At 40.2% G+C, this 19,330-nt stretch overlaps 1 protein-coding gene across 1 annotated transcript in view; it reads left to right on the forward strand.

Moving 5' to 3' along the window:
- Positions 1-9,716, forward strand: part of LOC132866421 (B-cell receptor CD22-like) — a 43,197-nt gene extending 33,481 nt beyond the window's left edge. Inside the window, exons 4-9 of the mRNA XM_060899182.1 lie at positions 599-829; positions 5,149-5,409; positions 5,495-5,582; positions 5,672-5,714; positions 6,870-7,176; positions 7,282-9,716. Coding sequence (XP_060755165.1) covers positions 599-829; positions 5,149-5,409; positions 5,495-5,582; positions 5,672-5,714; positions 6,870-7,136 — 890 coding nt within the window. The 3' untranslated portion in view covers positions 7,137-7,176; positions 7,282-9,716. The remainder of the gene's footprint in view (positions 1-598; positions 830-5,148; positions 5,410-5,494; positions 5,583-5,671; positions 5,715-6,869; positions 7,177-7,281) is intronic.
- Positions 9,717-19,330: the final 9,614 nt, after the last annotated feature.

The raw sequence follows: 19,330 nt of genomic DNA on the forward strand, positions 1-19,330 counted from the left end.
CTCCTCACTGACTAATTAACCAAGCAACGACTTTTGAAGTGTGTGAAAGTGTCAGTCTACATGGAGGTCATTCATTCACTCCTCTATTCAGTAACCTCTTTATCCAGGAACATTGGGATACCAGTCACATACATGACATACAAAGTGGATTAATATTTATTTAACATTAAAAGGAACAGTAAATGACTTTCTTCCATAAAACAGCATCATTAATCACTGAACCACTGACAGCTAATTATACAGAACAATCATGAACATGTGCTCGCTGTATTTGGGGAGGCAGTTCAGTTCAATTCAGTTTGATTTGCATCGTGCTTTTAACAACAGACAGTGTCACAGAGCAACTTTACAGAAATCTGGAGCTAGATAATAATAATAATAATAATAATAATAATAAATGAAGGTTAAAATGAAATGTACATTGTGTTTTATATTTATAGTATAAACATGAGGCATGTCTCCCCTCAGATAATATCTGCTAGTTAAAATGCAGTAAGTTTATGATTCGGAAGCTAAATGATGTGATTTAATAACAGGAGAACAGACACTAATCCCCACAGACTGCACTGCATGTTTTCTTCTTTCCTCTCATCCTCAGAGCTTCAGGTGGAGATGATTCCTGATGAAGTGGTTGAGGGAAAGACAGTCACTCTCACATGTAAAAACACCTGCAGCCCGACTGTCTCCTGGTACAAAAGTGGAAATCTTTTATCCTCCTCCTCTAACCGTCTCCGTCTGCGGTCAGTCAGTCAGAGGGATTCAGGTGATTACAGCTGTGCTGCACAGGGAGAAGATTATCGCTCCCCTGCTGTCACTCTTGATGTCCAATGTAAGTCCAGATTTATTCTTTCACTCATGAAACTAGCAACACAAAGTTGGTGCTGAATCCACATGTAAAATGAATCCCATCAGTAATGAAGCAGGAACCAGCAGCACAGCAACACAACAAGTCATCAGTTGATGTGAAGTTTCACTGGATGCATTCTGATCAGGTTTACACTGGACATGATTAACGGCTTTAGTCCTACAGAATACTGCAGAGAGAACTTCATTATTCTTTTACAGAAAAGATATTTAGATATGAACAGTTCACATCTCTCAGAGAGCCAACTCGCTCCAAAACTGTACAAGGCACCATGATGATAAATTAGCTGCTCATTAAGCAAACATGTCTCATTACATCATGTGTCAGTAATTAAAGTGGCCTCTCTCTCTCTCTCTCTCTCTCTCTCTCTCTCTCTCGGTATCTAGAGTTAAATGTGTCTGTGGGTAAAACCTGCACAATGCAGACAGACTCACAGACTTTCACAGCAGCTAACTGCAGACTCGCATAATTACCCTCTAGTTTACTCGCATACAAGCATCCACATGGATCTGCATACTTACATACTCGCATGCTAGAATATTTTTAATTAGTACACACGTGTATTAGCATACTTTCACATTCAAATATTTTAACATTAGCATACATGTGTATTATCATACTTGCACACCAGACTAGCATACATGCTCATTAGTGTTCTAGCATGCTGAAATACAACCCCAATTCCAAAAAAGTTGGGACAAAGTACAAATTGTAAATAAAAACGGAATGCAATAATTTACAAATCTCAAAAACTGATATTGTATTCACAATAGAACATAGACAACATATCAAATGTCGAAAGTGAGACATTTTGAAATTTCATGCCAAATATTGGCTCATTTGAAATTTCATGACAGCAACACATCTCAAAAAAGTTGGGACAGGGGCAATAAGAGGCTGGAAAAGTTAAAGGCACAAAAAAGGAACAGCTGGAGGACCAAATTGCAACTCATTAGGTCAATTGGCAATAGGTCATTAACATGACTGGGTATAAAAAGAGCATCTTGGAGTGGCAGCGGCTCTCAGAAGTAAAGATGGGAAGAGGATCACCAATCCCCCTAATTCTGCGCCGACAAATAGTGGAGCAATATCAGAAAGGAGTTCGACAGTGTAAAATTGCAACGAGTTTGAACATATCATCATCTACAGTGCATAATATCATCAAAAGATTCAGAGAATCTGGAAGAATCTCTGTGCATAAGGGTCAAGGCCGGAAAACCATACTGGGTGCCCGTGATCTTCGGGCCCTTAGACGGCACTGCATCACACACAAGCATGCTTCTGTATTGGAAATCACAAAATGGGCTCAGGAATATTTCCAGAGAACATTATCTGTGAACACAATTCACCGTGACATCCGCCGTTGCCAGCTATAGTTCAAAGAAGAAGCCGTATCTAAACATGATCCAGAAGCGCAGACGTCTTCTCTGGGCCAAGGCTCATTTAAAATGGACTGTGGCAAAGTGGAAAACTGTTCTGTGGTCAAACGAATCAAAATTTGAAGTTCTTTATGGAAATCAGGGACGCCGTGTCATTCGGACTAAAGAGCAGAAGGACGACCCAAGTTGTTATCAGCGCTCAGTTCAGAAGCCTGCATCTCTGATGGTATGGGGTTGCATTAGTGTGTGTGGCATGGGCAGCTTACACATCTGGAAAGACACCATCAATGCTGAAAGGTATATCCAGGTTCTAGAGCAACATATGCTCCCATCCAGACAACGTCTCTTTCAGGGAAGACCTTGCATTTTCCAAAATGACAATGCCAAACCACATACTGCATCAATTACAGCATCATGGCTGCGTAGAAGAAGGGTCTGGGTACTGAACTGGCCAGCCTGCAGTCCAGATCTTTCACCCATAGAAAACATTTGGCGCATCATAAAACGGAAGATACGACAAAAAAGACCTAAGACAGTTGAGCAACTAGAATCCTACATTAGACAAGAATGGGTTAACATTCCTATCCCTAAACTTGAGCAACGTGTCTCCTCAGTCCCCAGACGTTTACAGACTGTTGTAAAGAGAAAAGGGGATGTCTCACAGTGGGAAACATGGCCTTATCCCAACTTTTTTGAGATGTGTTGTTGTCATGAAATTTAAAATCACCTAATTTTTCTCTTTAAATGATACACTTTCTCAGTTTAAACATTTTATGTCATCTATGTTCTATTCTGAATAAAATATGGAATTTTGAAACTTCCACATCATTGCCTTCCGTTTTTACTTACAATTTGTACTTTGTCCCAACTTTTTTGGAATCAGGGTTGTATTTGAATATTAGTGTACATGTGTATCAACATGCTTACATACTTGCATGAGAGAATATTTTTAATATTAACATGCGTGTATTAGCATACTTGTACACTAGCACACTCGTACATTCAACATTCATACACACATATATATGAGCACACACACTATTTTAGTTTACCCAGTAACTTTTTCTACAACCCTGATTCCAAAAAAGTTGGGACAAAGTACAAACTGTAAATAAAAACGGAATGCAATGATGTGGAAGTTTCAAAATTCCATATTTTATTCAGAATAGAACATAGATGACATATCAAATGTTTAAACTGAGAAAATGTATCATTTAAAGAGAAAAATTAGGTGATTTTAAATTTCATGACAACACCACATCTCAAAAAAGTTGGGACAAGGTCATGTTTACCACTGTGAGACATCCCCTTTTCTCTTTACAACAGTCTGTAAACGTCTGGGGACTGAGGAGACAAATTGCTCAAGTTTAGGGATAGGAATGTTAACCCATTCTTGTCTAATGTAGGATTCTAGTTGCTCAACTGTCTTAGGTCTTTTTTGTCATATCTTCCGTTTTATGATGCGCCAAATGTTTTCTATGGGTGAAAGATCTGGACTGCAGGCTGCCCAGTTCAGTACCCAGACCCTTCTTCTACGCAGCCATGATGCTGTAATTGATGCAGTATGTGGTTTGGCATTGTCATGTTGGAAAATGCAAGGTCTTCCCTGAAAGAGACGTCGTCTGGATGGGAACATATGTTGCTCTAGAACCTGTTCAGCATTGATGGTGTCTTTCCAGATGTGTAAGCTGCCCATGCCACACGCACTAATGCAACCCCATACCATCAGAGATGCAGGCTTCTGAACTGGGCGCCAATGACAACTTGGGTGGTCCTTCTCCTCTTTAATCCGAATGACACGGCATCCCTGATTTCCATAAAGAATGTCAAATTTTGATTCGTCTGACCACAGAACAGTTTTCCACTTTGCCACAGTCCATTTTAAATGAGCCTTGGCCCAGAGAAGACGTCTGCGCTTCTGGATCATGTTTAGATACGGCTTCTTCTTTGAACTATAGAGTTTTAGCTGGCAACTGCGGATGGCACGGTGAATTGTGTTCATAGATAATGTTCTCTGGAAATATTCCTGAGCCCATTTTGTGATTTCCAATACAGAAGCATGCCTGTATGTGATGCAGTGCCGTCTAAGGGCCTGAAGATCACGGGCACCCAGTATGGTTTTCCGGCCTTGACCCTTACGCACAGAGATTCTTCCAGATTCTCTGAATCTTTTGATGATATTATGCACTGTAGATGATTATATGTTCAAACTCTTTGCAATTTTACACTGTCGAACTCCTTTCTGATATTGCTCCACTATTTGTCGGCGCAGAATTAGGGGGATTGGTGATCCTCATCCCATCTTTACTTCTGAGAGCCGCTGCCACTCCAAGATGCTCTTTTTTTTACCCAGTCATGTTAATGACCTATTGCCAATTGACCTAATGAGTTGCAATTTGGTCCTCCAGCTGTTCCTTTTTTGTACCTTTAACTTTTCCAGCCTCTTATTGCCCCTGTCCCAACTTTTTTGAGATGTGTTGCTGTCATTAAATTTCAAATGAGCCAATATTTGGCATGAAATTTCAAAATGTCTCACTTTCGACATTTGATATGTCGTCTATGTTCTATTGTGAATACAATATCAGTTTTTGAGATTTGTAAATTATTGCATACCATTTTATTTACAATTTGTACTTTGTCCCAACTTTTTTGGAATCGGGGTTGTAACTCTAACATGACCAAAAGAAGTTACAATTAATTAAAAGTTACTGTTTGTGATTTTATTTATTTATTTTATTTTAATTTATTTTTTTTATATTTTTCAGTAATTTCACTGCTGTTACTTGTTAGGAAAATTAATGTGTTACTGCAGTAAAACATGAAGTAATGACAGCTTTCATTTTCTGATTATTAAAAAAAAAGAAAGACCTCTTCATACTGTGCAGTTTGTATTTCTATCTCTAGATCCTCCAAAGAACGTCTCCGTGTCCATCAGTCCCTCTGGTGAGATGGTGGAGGGCAGTTCAGTGACTCTGACCTGCAGCAGTGATGCGAACCCACCTGTGGAGACCTACAGCTGGTATAAGGTGAATGAAAGCTCACCTGTAGGATCTGGACAGAGTTACAGCTTCACGTTGAGCTTCAGCAGCAGTGGATGGTTTTACTGTGTGGCTCAGAATAAATACGGGAATCAGAGAGCAGCTGCAGTGCCTCTCACTGTCAATGGTATTACAGTTATTATAACAAATAGCACTTGTAGCATTGATAAAGATGAATGAGTTATAGCTGACTAATATTTGTCTGCACACAGGGGGCAGAAGTGTCGTTCTGTATGTAGTTCTTGGAGTCACGGTTGGATTTGGATGTTTATTTGTCATCATTGGTGTTTTATTCATGTGGTAAGCATATGTATTTTTCATTAACATGTTTGACTTGGTTAATGTTTGCAACATGAACCTTATTCATGTCACATTATTATCATATTCAGGAGAAAGAGGAGAGCTTCAGCTGAAGATGCCAAGTCAAGTCAGGCAAGTCAACTGCAACACTATGGATTGTTGGCACAGTGTGACTTTGTGGTTTGATAGTAATTTGGGTTTTTGTTTTTTCCATTCCTTTTTGTGTGTGTGGTGGTTTGGGAAAACCCATTGGAATTCTGGAATTTGCAAAGATAATGCTCTACCTTTGATAGAAGCCATTGGGGAAGCCATGGCCTAATGCTTACAGAAACAGCTTTGGGACCAAAAGGTTGCTGGTTTAATTCCCTGGACCAGCAGGACTGGCTTAAATGCCCTTGAGCAAGGCGTCTAACCCCCAACCGCTTCGGCAAGAGTGGTGGTGTACCTTGTGTCTGATTAGCCAAAGAAAAACTGATGATGTGATTATCAGTTCGGGCATTGAACCTGACCAACTGAACTGAACTGAACTTTGATAGAAAATTAGGATATTTTCTTCACTAAACATAGCCAAAAACCAAAAACGCTTTTCAAGTAAAGCTGTCAGACAATTTTTGTCTTGCCTGCATAGCAGTTTTGAGAGACATGGCGGTCACTTTTCCAGACGTCTGTCTGTAAAAACTTCGACATTTTCAAATATCTCCAAATGTAAAGGTGATCCTGTGCCCATACTGCATATGCATATTTGCCATGTGGAGGGCTTCTACCCCAGAGGTGAATTGACCTTTGACCTCCGATGAAAAATTTGACAAAAACTTCAACATTTTCAAATATCTTCAAAAGTAATGAACTGTATGCAATGAAGACCACATTTTAACATCCACCCTAAAGACACCTTCTCCTCCAGGTTTTTTTTTTTATGTGAACTTTAATATTTTGTCTGAATGCAATGTGAAATTGTTTGCTTGCTTCTGAGCAGCCGAGACTTTGCTGTGCTTCTGGTTTTCATTCCAGCCACTATAGGTTGCTCCAGAAAGTTCATTGTGTTCTGATGTTTCAAAGTTGGTTTTCTGTTTCTTTTTTAAACCTGCGTTTAGAAGTATGTATACCCGCATGTCCAACTAACCATTGATGTTTTTAAGCTTGTACACAGCTATAGGTACACCAAAGAGATTAGACACTAGCCAAGGTCCATCATGACCTGCATAAACACACCTAACCACCTACATCTCTAACCGCAAGATGATTTGATCATTAATTATCTGTAAAATATATTTTTCCCCACTGTAGGAAAATACCTACAGCACCGTGAACTTGAGTGGTGCAACCAACAATCCAATACCTGATCCAAATCTGGTCAATCAGGATGATGTTCAGTATGCAAGTATTCAGCACCACAGTGACCCCAGGAGGGCAGGAAATTCAGTGCAAACTGCTGACTCTGGAACTGCTGAGGAGGTTCAGTATGCTACTGTCCAACACCGGCATAACCCAGTGGCGGAAAAGAGTGAAGATGATGATGATCAGTATGCTAATATCAGGTTGAAATCGCACTGATGCTGCCTGCAGGTTAAAGAAACCAAAATGATCAGAATGTGTAAGTCAGTTCTTTGGCCACTTCAATATAACTTCATCTCATTAAATATTTGTACAAACTAATATCGCTTCATCTAGTTGAACACTAGCACTTTTTTTTGTGCAGGTTTTCTGTTCCTGCATTTGAAGATTTGTCCGTGATTTCCAGCGGTTGAAGCAAACAAAATTCCAAGGCTCTGTTTGGGACAAATGAGAACTGAACATTTATCCAATTATAGGCAACGGAAACTAAAGCTAAAGAAAGAAAACAAGGAATTGGTTGGCTCTAAATCACCTCCATTATTTTAAGTGTTCTACATTTTTTTGCATGATTATTTTGTCGAGCATTCCTCCTGAGATGCAAAAGAAACATCCCGGTTAATTGTTTTAAGGACTCCAAACACTTCGCTTAACAGAACCAAACCACATTTCTGTTTTGGATGCAACTTCCAAGATAACCTCGAAAATCTGTTACCTTGGGACGTCAATCAGGTTTTACAAAAGATTACAACAAATACTTGGGAATAGACGTTCTTGTGTTACTGCATCATAGCTTTAATGCAACTGCAAGCATATGACTGTACCACTTAAAGATTAACATATCTTCTCTTAAATGGGTATAACTTACAGAAAACTTTCTTAATCGATATAAAATTCTATTTTATGTTAAATTGTACAAGATTTTTTCTTCTCTGAAATGCTAAGCTTTCAATAATGGCAGGCAGTAAGTCGAGCAATTGACAGCATTTACTTTTAAGAATTTGCGCTTCAGCTTAGTAGCAACTTAGTTCGCTTTTAATAATGCAGATTATTTGTATATTAACTCCCTCCCAGATTGTAATTAACCCATTAATCTGATTTACTCACAATTTTCAATTACACACTCTGTGTCCAAAACTATGTGGACACCTGACCATCACACCCATTTGCGGTTCTTTCTCAAACTGGTACCACAAAGTCTGAAGCACACGATTGTATAGAACGTCTTTGTATGCTGTTGCATTAAAGGTAGACTGCCTTTCAGATTTTTCAAGCGTGGGTCATAAAAATAATTTTCCGTGACACTCAATTATTTTTGTTTAGTGGACTGAAAGTTACTGAATTCCAAATCACAGACTTCCAATTTTATTAGTTTTTTTTTAATAGAACAATTAATGAATTTAAGGCCACATGGCCCTAAATTCTCTGCTATTTTTTCCTGCTTCACCATGACCCAATTCAAGATACATCATCACATGGTGGGCTTTTCCCGTTCATGCAAGGCATTGTGGGATACAAATTTGAAACAGGAGAGAAAAACGGAGGACGTGAGTGTGCGAATGAAACGTGAAAGACCAAGTACAGTAACGGAAAGAAAGCAACAGGGTTCGTACGGCCTGGAAAAACCTGGAATTTCAAAATATGCCCTAAAGGCCTGGAAAAGTGCTTGAAATTCATATTGAGTCCTTGAAAATCCTGGAAAATTGGCCTTAAACAAATAAAATGATAAAATGCCCTTATTGTAGGTTATATCTAAAGTTTCTGTACACGCACGCATACGTGGTTTCATAGAAAACTCATAGTGACGATCAACCATCGGTATTCAATGTTTATAGTGACGCAAACACCATCTGTTGGTAAAATAATAAGATGCAATGCTGTGATTTGATGCATGCGTTATAGGTCTGTACAAAATGGCGCCACCCGCAAACATCATGCGTTAGCTCATAAGCGATCAGCTTTCGGTAGTTTTAGTGTAGTTTTTTTTTTTAAGTTATATATATATATATATATTTTTATTAAATGTGATGCCTGGAAATTGTTCGTTTAGTGATCGATGGCTACAAAAGCCAGAATACGGGAAGTGGCTGCGGCGAGTGCTGGGAGACAGACACAAAGCACAGTGCACATTATGCGTGAAGACGTTTGACATATCTAACAAGGGCGAGGCTGCTATCACAAGCCACCAAAAGGGAAAGAAACACCAAGAACAGGTGTCCATGATAGCGAACTGCATGCGAATCGCGGATATATGCCCGTCGGTAAACACAACCTCATCAGCGTCGTCATCGGTCGTCACTAACTTGACTAAGCCACCTGATGCAGTGCCGCAGCCAAGTACGTCTGCCACGAATACCGACAGTGACAACAGAACATGCAAAGGTAGATTAGACAGTTATTTTTCGCGAAACGACACATTAAAATCAGAGATAATTTGGTGTCTGCATATCGTCACAACTCATTCATCATGTAAGTCATCTGAAGGCACAAATAAGCTTTTTTGTGATATGTTTCCTGATAGTGCCATAGCAAAGTCATTTGGGTGTGGTGAATCAAAATGTGCTCGTCTTGCTAAATGGGGGAAATCGCTCCTCATTTCAAGTCTCTCTTGATAAAAGCAGCGAATAGTCAGGGAAATTTTGTGCTTATGTTTGATGAGAGTTTGAACTTTGAAAACCAGAAGAAACAGCTTGATGTCATAAGCTATAAATACAGAAGATTAAGTGCTCATAATTATTGTATAATAATACTGCTTGATATATTTATTTTCCAGTACACAGTGGGTTGTTGCACATATTTATATTTTATTTTGTTTGTTCAATGATTCATATTCCTTAATTACAGTAGATTATGTTTTATTGTTTGTTTAGTTTGATAATGTTTATGCAGATGTACAACTTTACAATTTATATTTTTATCATTTGATAACATTATGATTTTTTTTAATTTACAAATCTTAATTGTAGTACATGATATACAGATTGTTGGCTCACACATGGATGGATATATACACGTGTGTATTTTCACAAGAAAAAGAAAGTATGAATCTTTAATTTCCATAATTCAAAGTTGTAATTGCATTTTGAATGATAATTATTGTTGATACACATGATTATTGTTGTTGATAAAGAAAATAGAAACATTTCTGTGTACATGTTTTTCTTGGCTGAGGTCCTGGCAAAATAAGATTGTAACCTGGAAAAGTCATGGAATTTCATTCCCTCTCAGGGGGAAGAACCTGAAACAAGAAGAAAAGATATGTTCTGTATGAAGGAAAGGAAATGCAGGACCAAACTAATAAATATTGGCGCTCAGCGAGCACCTCGGTGTGATCAGCTGTTCGTTTAGCGACAGAATGATGGAACTGTCAGTGCACGCTCAAAGGGAAACCTGTAGATGGCAGTAATGTGACACTGTGGATGCCAGCTGCTGTAAAACCCAAAAGAAGGTAAACTTACGCATGTGCACACGGACTTCCTCTGTCTGCTTGACTGCGCAAAGCAAGTGATTTCATGCATGTTATTTGCTTTAATCCCCTCAAATTAAATAACTTCCCAGCCACAGAATGGCCTGTTTTTTTGCGATATTACAGAAATAATCACAATGGCCAAATTTTAGAGGGAACTAAATTTCACTGATTTTATGAAATCAAAAGGTCGTTGAGCTTTAAGAATTCCAGCATGACAATTCCCCTGTGCACAAAGCACAATAGCTTCAGGAAGACATAGTGTGTTAAGGTTGGAGTAGAAGAACTCGAGTGTCCTGCACAGAGCACTGACTGAACTCAAGCCCACTCAACACCTTTGGGATGAACTGGAACACCGACTGCGTCCCAGGCCAACGTGTGACTTTCTTTTTATTATATCGACACAAACAAAAAGTCCCCAAATTTATCAAAACATCAACTTCATCGATTTCCTCACGGGGGACATATAGAGAGAGATTTATGTCAGTTTTGGTTCTCCGTGTCCCGGATGAAGAATACGAGTGGCGTATTTCCCAATAAAACACTCATGTCCATATAATTATATATATAACCCACTACAGAGGTTTCAGAGACTTTTCTTTTATATATTTGCCTGATCATAGAATCTGAATTTCCTAATAATGTTAATAGTGCGGGTGATTGTGTACTACTGTTACAAATTATAAAATAATAATTTAAGATCCAATAAATTCAACAAGCAAAAGATTTATTAAAGAATAAGAATACTTTAAAAAAGATGCAATCAAGTGGATGAAATCTTGCATTCTCAGAGATTTTTCTGAAATCCTCAAATTACATGCATGTAGAAAAAAATTAGTCTTTAAAATTCTTGATTGTGACATTTTAGTGTTTAGGAAATAGACACACAAGACAGTTTAAGAACTGTCTTGTATTTCACTCTAGTCTTAAGTATTTCACACACACACACACACACACACACACACACACACACACACACACACACACTGCTAAAGAAGAAAAACCGACATTAAACCTTATTTTATTTCACACAGCTGATCTGAGGTAAATGGTTGCCTAGCAACAGTAGCTGACCGGCTAGCTAGCGATCGGCTTCGCTAACAACGCAAAAGCCTCAAAAATCACATCTATTTGACGTTAATGTTCCTTGCTAAGACCAATAACATGTCATTACGCTTTATATCAACATTCACAAGTTTTATTCAAAAATAATCTATTTTTTCCCCTAAATTCCGAGTTCCTGTTGCTTTCGTCACTCCGCCGTCCGTTGAAACGGATGTAACGAACCAATCAAAAGTCTCAAACAGCATTTGAAATTGACCGACCAATCAAATCACGCCTCAGGTCTCCACGCGGCCTGACAGCGTTGCTATGTGAGTCGAAGCTGTTTATTGAATCACTGGTTCAAAACCCTGGAGCGCCTCACAGGCTCCATCTGCCGGTCACATGCGTGTACTGCAGCTCCAAAACCCCAAAGCAAAACACTTTCAGATGATTCAGAAAGCCATCTTTTAAAGTTAATCTGTAAATGTGGCGCTTTATATGGTCATATTTTAATATTTGTATTAAGATAGCAGTTTATAACTCAGGTTCACTAAAAATAATAGAATTTAGGTTTGCACCTTCTATCGAGTACAGTGGTGCTTGAAAGTTTGTGAACCCTTTAGAATTTTATGACCTAAAACATCAAATTTTCACACAAGTCCTAAAAGTAGATTAAAGAGAACCCAGTTAAACAAACGAGACAAAAATATTATACTTGGTCATTTATTTATTGAGGAAAATGATCCAATATTACATATCTGTGAGTGGCAAAAGTATGTGAACCTTTGCTTTCAGTATCTGCTGTGACCCCCTTGGGCAGCAATAACTGCAACTAAACGTTTGCGGTAACTGTTGATCAGTCCTGCACACCGGCTTGGAGGAATTTTAGCCCGTTCCTCCGTACAGAACAGCTTCAACCCTGGGATGTTGGTGGGTTTCCTCACATGAACTGCTTGCTTCAGGTCCTTCCACAACATTTAGATTGGATTAAGGTTAGGACTTTGATTTGGCCATTCCAAAACATTCACTTTATTCTTCTTGAACCATTCTTTGGTAGAACGACGTGTGCTTAGGGTCATTGTCTTGCTGCATGACCCACCTCCTCTTGAGATTCAGTTCATGGACAGATGTCCTGATACTTTTCTTTAGAATTCGCTGGTATAATTCAGAATTCATTGTTCCATCAATGATGGCAAGCCGTCCTGGCCCAGATGCAGCAAAACAGGCCATGATGCTACCACCAGCATGTTTCACAGATGGGATAAGGTTCTTATGTTGGAATGCAGTGTTTTCCTTTCTCCAAACATAACACTTCTCATTTAAACCAAAGAGTTCTATTTTGGTCTCATCCGTCCACAAAACACTTTTCCAATAGCCTTCTGGCTTGTCCACGTGATCTTTAGCAAACTGCAGACGAGCAGCAATGTTCTTTTTAGAGAGCAGTGGCTTTCTCCTTGAAGCCCTGCCATGCACACCATTGTTGTTCAGTGTTCTCCTGATGGTGGACTCATGAATATGAGCCAATGTGAGAGAGGCCTTCAGTTGCTTAGAAGTTACCCCAGGGTCCTTTGTGACCTCACCTAGCCTGGCTAACGCGACTTTAAAGCTCTCCGAGCTATTGGTCTGGCCAAGATATTAAGCCCAACCGTTTCCCAGAGCCCGTGGTTGACCCGCCTCCCTGAAATGCCTCAGTTTGCTACTGGTCGAAGCCAGAAAAGGCTGTGACGAAGCTTAAACCAATCACACCACTCGTTCCTCTGACGTATGCGACACGACGGGGCTAACTGGTAGATTAAACTCTTACCGAAGCCGGTCAGGAGCAAGGCGAAAACGTCCTTCCTTTCAATAAATACCTCCAGGGCTGCTCTTTGCTCCGTTTTCAATGAGAATTTCCCGTTGAATGCTTTCAATACAGCATCTATGCGTAATAGATGTGGAAGCATGAATGAAGCGCTTCCGGCCTAGATTCTGTAAACAATCTATGGCTTCCGGTTGCAGTTCTACTACGTCAGTGCCTTGAACATGCCTCTACCCAGGGCCGTTGGAGATGCTCAAATTTGATTGGTTCCCGATTTTTCGGGAGCTTGGAAGAGCTGTAGATAGCTTGCCTGGTCAGACTAACCTCGCAACAGGCCCTCGTGTTGCGTCACGCTTAGGATGGGCGGGCCCAGGCTAGACCTCACCTACTATTACACGCGTTGCTCTTGGAGTGACCTTTGTTGGTCAACCACTCCTGGGGAGGGTAACAATGGTCTTGAATTTCCTCCATTTGTACACAATCTGTCTGACTGTGGATTGGTGGAGTCCAAACTCTTTAGAGATGGTTTTGCAACCTTTTCCAGCCTGATGAGCATCAACAACACTTTTTCTGAGGTCCTCAGAAATCTCCTTTGTTCGTGCCATGATACACTTCTACAAACATGTGTTGTGAAGATCAGACTTTGATAGATCCCTGTTCTTTAAATAAAACAGGGTGCCCACTCACACCTGATTGTCATCCCATTGATTGAAAACACCTGACTCTAATTTCACCTTCAAATTAACTGCTAATCCTAGAGGTTCACATACTTTTGCCACTCACAGATATGTAGTATTGGATCATTTTCCTCAATAAATAAATCTCATATCATCTCTAGCCGCTTTATCCTTCTACAGGGTCGCAGGCAAGCTGGAGCCTATCCCAGCTGACTACGGGCGAAAGGCGGGGTACACCCTGGACAAGTCGCCAGGTCATCACAGGGCTGACACAGACAACCATTCACACCTACGCTCAATTTAGAGTCACCAGTTAACCTAACCTGCATGTCTTTGGACTGTGGGGGAAACCGGAGCACCCGGAGGAAACCCACGCGGACACGGGGAGAACATGCAAACTCCACACAGAAAGGCCCTAGCCGGCCCCAGGGCTCGAACCCAGGACCTTCTTGCTGTGAGGCGACAGCGCTAACCACTACACCACCGTGCCGCCTTCAATAAATAAATGACCAAGTATAATATTTTTGTCTCAGTTAACTGGGTTCTCTTTATCTACTTTTAGGACTTGTGTGAAAACCTGATGTTTTAGGTCACATTTATGCAGAAATAAACAATTCTAAAGGGTTCACAAACTTTCAAGCACCACTGTATACACATATTACAGCAGTACAGAGAATTTACCATTATAAATAAAATGAAAATAAACATATATTAAAAAAAGACTACTGCCTAAGAGTGCAGTGTGTTAGTGCAGTGGGGTGTAAACATTTGTACAGACCTGTTTCCAAAAAAACCTGGGACGCTGTGTCGCTGGTGTAGGTCGAGTATCCTTTCCAAGATTAAGGTGCAGGGTGCTTGAGAAGGAAGAAGCACATGGTCTATGACCTTGGAACCTTTTGCTAGAAATTTGTGTAAAGTGGTACACTGCGCAAAAAAAAAAAAACCTGAAAACTGAATTTGAGGAGAAAATTCCTTAATACTAGTGAAATTATCTTGCTCCATGGACAGATAATTTTACTTGACAAGACATCTTGGAATAAGTTGGCTACAATCTAGAACTAGTTTTAATAATCTCAGAGTTGGTGTCTTGTTTTTTTCTAATAGGAAATACTAGGTCGTTTCAACGATATTCAAGATATTCTGACTTAAGATATCATTTTTGCAGTGTAGAAGAATACAAGACACCAACTCTGAGATTGTTAAAACTACTTCTAGATTGTAGCCAACTTATTCCAAGATGTCTTGTCAAGTAAAATTATCTGTCCATGGAGCAAGATAATTTCACTAGTATTAAAGAACTCATCTCATTATCTCTAGCCGCTTTATCCTTCTACAGGGTCGCAGGCAAGCTGGAGCCTATCCCAGCTGACTACGGGCGAAAGGCGGGGTACACCCTGGACAAGTCGCCAGGTCATCACAGCCCTGTATTAAAGAACTTTCTCCTCAAATTCAGTTTTTTGCAGTGTAATCAGTTCGCGACACTGATCCACATTGCTGGGCCTGGGAGGATCTTGTTCCATGGCAACACAAAAGAGAGTGAAGATGATGGGACCCTCCACAGGCATCTGGTATATAACTCTGATGACCGTGATCAGGCAACAGACATTTTTACGGATATTTTACAAGGTATTTGTGACAAACATGCTCCTATTAAAAAATTCACTGTCAGATCAACTTCAGCTCCTTGGCTAACCTCGGACATTCAGGAACTGATGAAGTTACGGGATGATGCCAAGAGAGAAGCCAAGATGTCTGGACTAGAATCTCCGGCCCGCCACCCCCCTTTAACCGGCCCCCCAGCCCGTCTGCCCCCCACCACTTGAACCGGCCCTATGAGGCAATCCCCAAAAGTGGTCATGGCCTATTTTTTTTATTGCTTTTTGGCAAATAATAATATGTCTGCATCTTGTATTGTGTTGATTTTATCAATTAAAATTGATATTTAGTTATAAAATGAACTATTCATATTTTCTGAATTTTCGTCATATGCTCACGATCAAGCAGTGACAGGCAGTGCACGCGCAGAGAACTGACAGTGTTCAGGACAGCAAAATGGCTAGCGGTCAGCGAAAAGCTGACAGAGAGTGCAGAGTTTTTAAAGAACAGTGGACCACCGATTATTTTTTCGTTCAGTGTAAGGACCGTGCAGTTTGTCTTGCATGTAAAGAAAGTGTCGGTTTTCAAAGAATATAATCTGCGTCGTCACTATGAAACCCGCCACAAAGAGTATGCTAGTTTGCGAGGGGAAACAAGAGAAGACAGGATTCGGAGGATGAAATGCGGACTGGCTGCACAACAGAATGTATTCCTTCACCAAACCCAGATCAAGCAGGCTGCTGTCCGAGCTAGCTATAAGGTAGCTCACCTACTAGCTACCCATGGAAAGCCGTTTACTGATGGGGACTTTGTTAAAGTATGCATGCTTGCTGTGGCTGAGGAGGTGTGTCCCGACAAGAAGGATGCACTCAACGCGGCGAGTCTCTCCGCACCTACTATGACCAGGCGAACCGAAGATTTGGGGGACAACGTGTATGACCAGCTGAATGAGAAAGCGTCAGAATTCAAGTTTTTTGCTTTGGCCATGGATGAGAGCAATGACGTGCAGGACACAGCACAACTGCTGTGATCTATTGATCATATAATTTCACTGTTTAAAATGTATTTATTTTATAGGCCTATTTATTTGGCCTTTATTAAGTGCTGCACACAATTATTAATAATATCAACAGGCCTACCTACAATTTATAATTTTCCACTCACCTTTGCCAGTGTCAATCACCTCAACTAGGCAGATGTTTCTTACCTTGACAGCTTTGACGTTATTTTTATTAGAAAATAAAATGGAATATCTGTGGTATTTCAAATTAAAACAAAGTGTGAAGACTCAATTATACTTTTGCAAACCACTAGTAAAGATAAACAAATATGTGCCAGGAATCAAGTGTTGATACAGTAGTGGGGATGGCTGTGCCAGGCTAGTAATCTCTACTACACAATGAGGCCTGCTGGTGGTCATATTTGTCTGGGTCATACAATTCTATGTTATATAGCTGACCCGACCCAGACCCCCATCACAGTCAGGAACGACAGTGTGGCCCCCAGAGAAAAAAAAGTTTGGTGACCCCTGGTCTAGGCAGCTTCAGCATCATACTGTGAGATTCTGTTCAAATTGTTTTTTTCCTTCTATGAAGCCTGAGCCATTTATTTTATTAGTTTACAATTGTTTAATTTAGTCTTCAGGAGAGACTGCCTGCACACAGTACTAGTATTAGTTTTTTTTCTTACATGAAAGCTGAGGCATTTATATTATATTTTAAGGTAACTTCATGTTGTGCTGTGAGGTTCTATGCACTAACTTTTGAACCAACAGGTGCATTTGGATAAGTAAAGCCTATTTTTCTGCATGTTTGTAGTCCTGGTAATCTTTTATATTGGTAAAGTTGTTTATAGGACCATTTCTCAGTGTCTTTTTTTAATCAATAGTTTCAGTAATAACTTAATATTTAACATAATCACTCAATTTTAATCACAAAAAGAGAAAATCGCAACAATTTCTCGCAACTTTCACTTCCTCCCGCAATGTAATTGCAACAAAAACCTAAAAAACACCGCAACTTTCATCGCAATCTTTTGGAAAACCCCCGTAACATCAGACATTTTAGCCCGCAACAATCACAAAAAAGGCCCACGGAATCCTGGGGGGACTGACTGACGGATGGATGGATGACTGACGGATGGATGGCGTTAAGTGTATTGTTTCAGTAAAATTACTTTGTCCATTTCGTACTGGCAAACCTACCTTTTCTGTAAGGCAACAGTAGGCTATTTTGAGGCAATATTAGTTAGCCCTACGTAGTTATCTAATTCGTCAAATTAACTTTATCATCCTACCAGGATCAGGTCATTTCTAAATCCACCGGTGAAGTGCTTCCCGCTTGGCATTGTATGTGCGCAGTCTATCCAAGTGATGGAGACGTGAAGTGACAGCAGTGATAAACTAATCTAGGTCTGCATGGACATGTTAAAAGGGAAAAGTAATCTATTCTAACAGAGAGCGAACTTCGATGCCACTTTTGAGAATTAGTGCTAGTGTAGGCTGGTGCGCAGAGTGCTGGGGGCGGGGTTCAGCAGATTACCCGTGCCTCTCGGCGTAGAGTAGGCACACGCTGGTCCAGCCATTGTGGCGCGCGTGCAGCCCGGACATCTAAGGGCATCACAGACCTGTTATTGCTCCATCTCGCGTGGCTGAATGCCACTTGTCCCTCCAAGAAGTTTGGGCTGCCGGCTGCGTAACTATTTAGCATGCCGGAGTCTCGTTCTTTATCGGAATTAACCAGACAAATCGCTCCACCAACTAAGAACGGCCATGCACCACCACCCACAGAATCGAGAAAGAGTTATCAATCCGTCAATCCTTTCCGGGCAGTGTGTACAAGTACTCAGCAAAATATTACGACCACACAAACACTGCAATTTATAAGTTGAGACAGAAACCAAAAACAACAATTCCTCATGTCATCATCAATTCATCTCATTATGCAAAAAAAAAAAAAAAATCCTTGCCAAAACACCGCAGGCTACTGCACTACATCAATTACAGCAGGTCAGGAAAACAATTAGAGCTAAGCAATTGTGCTACCAGCCTTCCCAATCACACACAGCGGGGCGACCCAGGTTTAGATATAGACCTTGCATATGTAACGACCCTCAAGCACGACGATACACGCCAGGGATTCACAGTCACTCGATTTATTATTGTCTGCATTCATAAAACAAAAACAAAGATCAGGGCTTCCGTGCACGACTGCATGCAACTCCAGCATGGCGAGATCTAGCTGCAGTGCACAAAGCAGACAAAATGGCTGACAACATACAAGCATATTGATCGTACAATGTAAAGAACAATAATGAACATTGCATTCCCACGTACCTGCATTCATAAAACAAAAACAAAGATCAGGGCTTCCGTGCACGACTGCATGCAACTAAAATATCATGAGAAATGAAAATACAAAAACAGGACATTACTCTCAAAACATGCCGCACACCGTGGCATGGTTGCCATTGAAATATGTTGTATCTCAATAATCACCGTTTCAGACTGTATTCAAATATTACTTTTTATGCATCATTTAGTACAACTTATATATATTCATATACAAAACATAGTTCGTAAATGCAGCACCTCTATTTAGTAAAAACATGGGCTTTTACACGGACTGCTGCTAAACACAGCTTACCTCCAGCATGGCGAGATCTAGCTGGAGGTACGGAGAGCGCAGACGCTCAGAAAGTACCAAACGCGAAAGGCAGTCGCACACGCCCACCAAGTGAATGCGGTACAACAATCAAAATAAATGCAATAAAAATACAGATTTTGTGAGAATTCAACAAATACAGAATGATCACGTTTTAACTCTGTTACACCCAC

Source organism: Neoarius graeffei, chromosome 18 (genome assembly GCF_027579695.1).
Source record: "Neoarius graeffei isolate fNeoGra1 chromosome 18, fNeoGra1.pri, whole genome shotgun sequence".
Classification (NCBI taxonomy): Eukaryota; Metazoa; Chordata; class Actinopteri; order Siluriformes; family Ariidae; genus Neoarius; species Neoarius graeffei.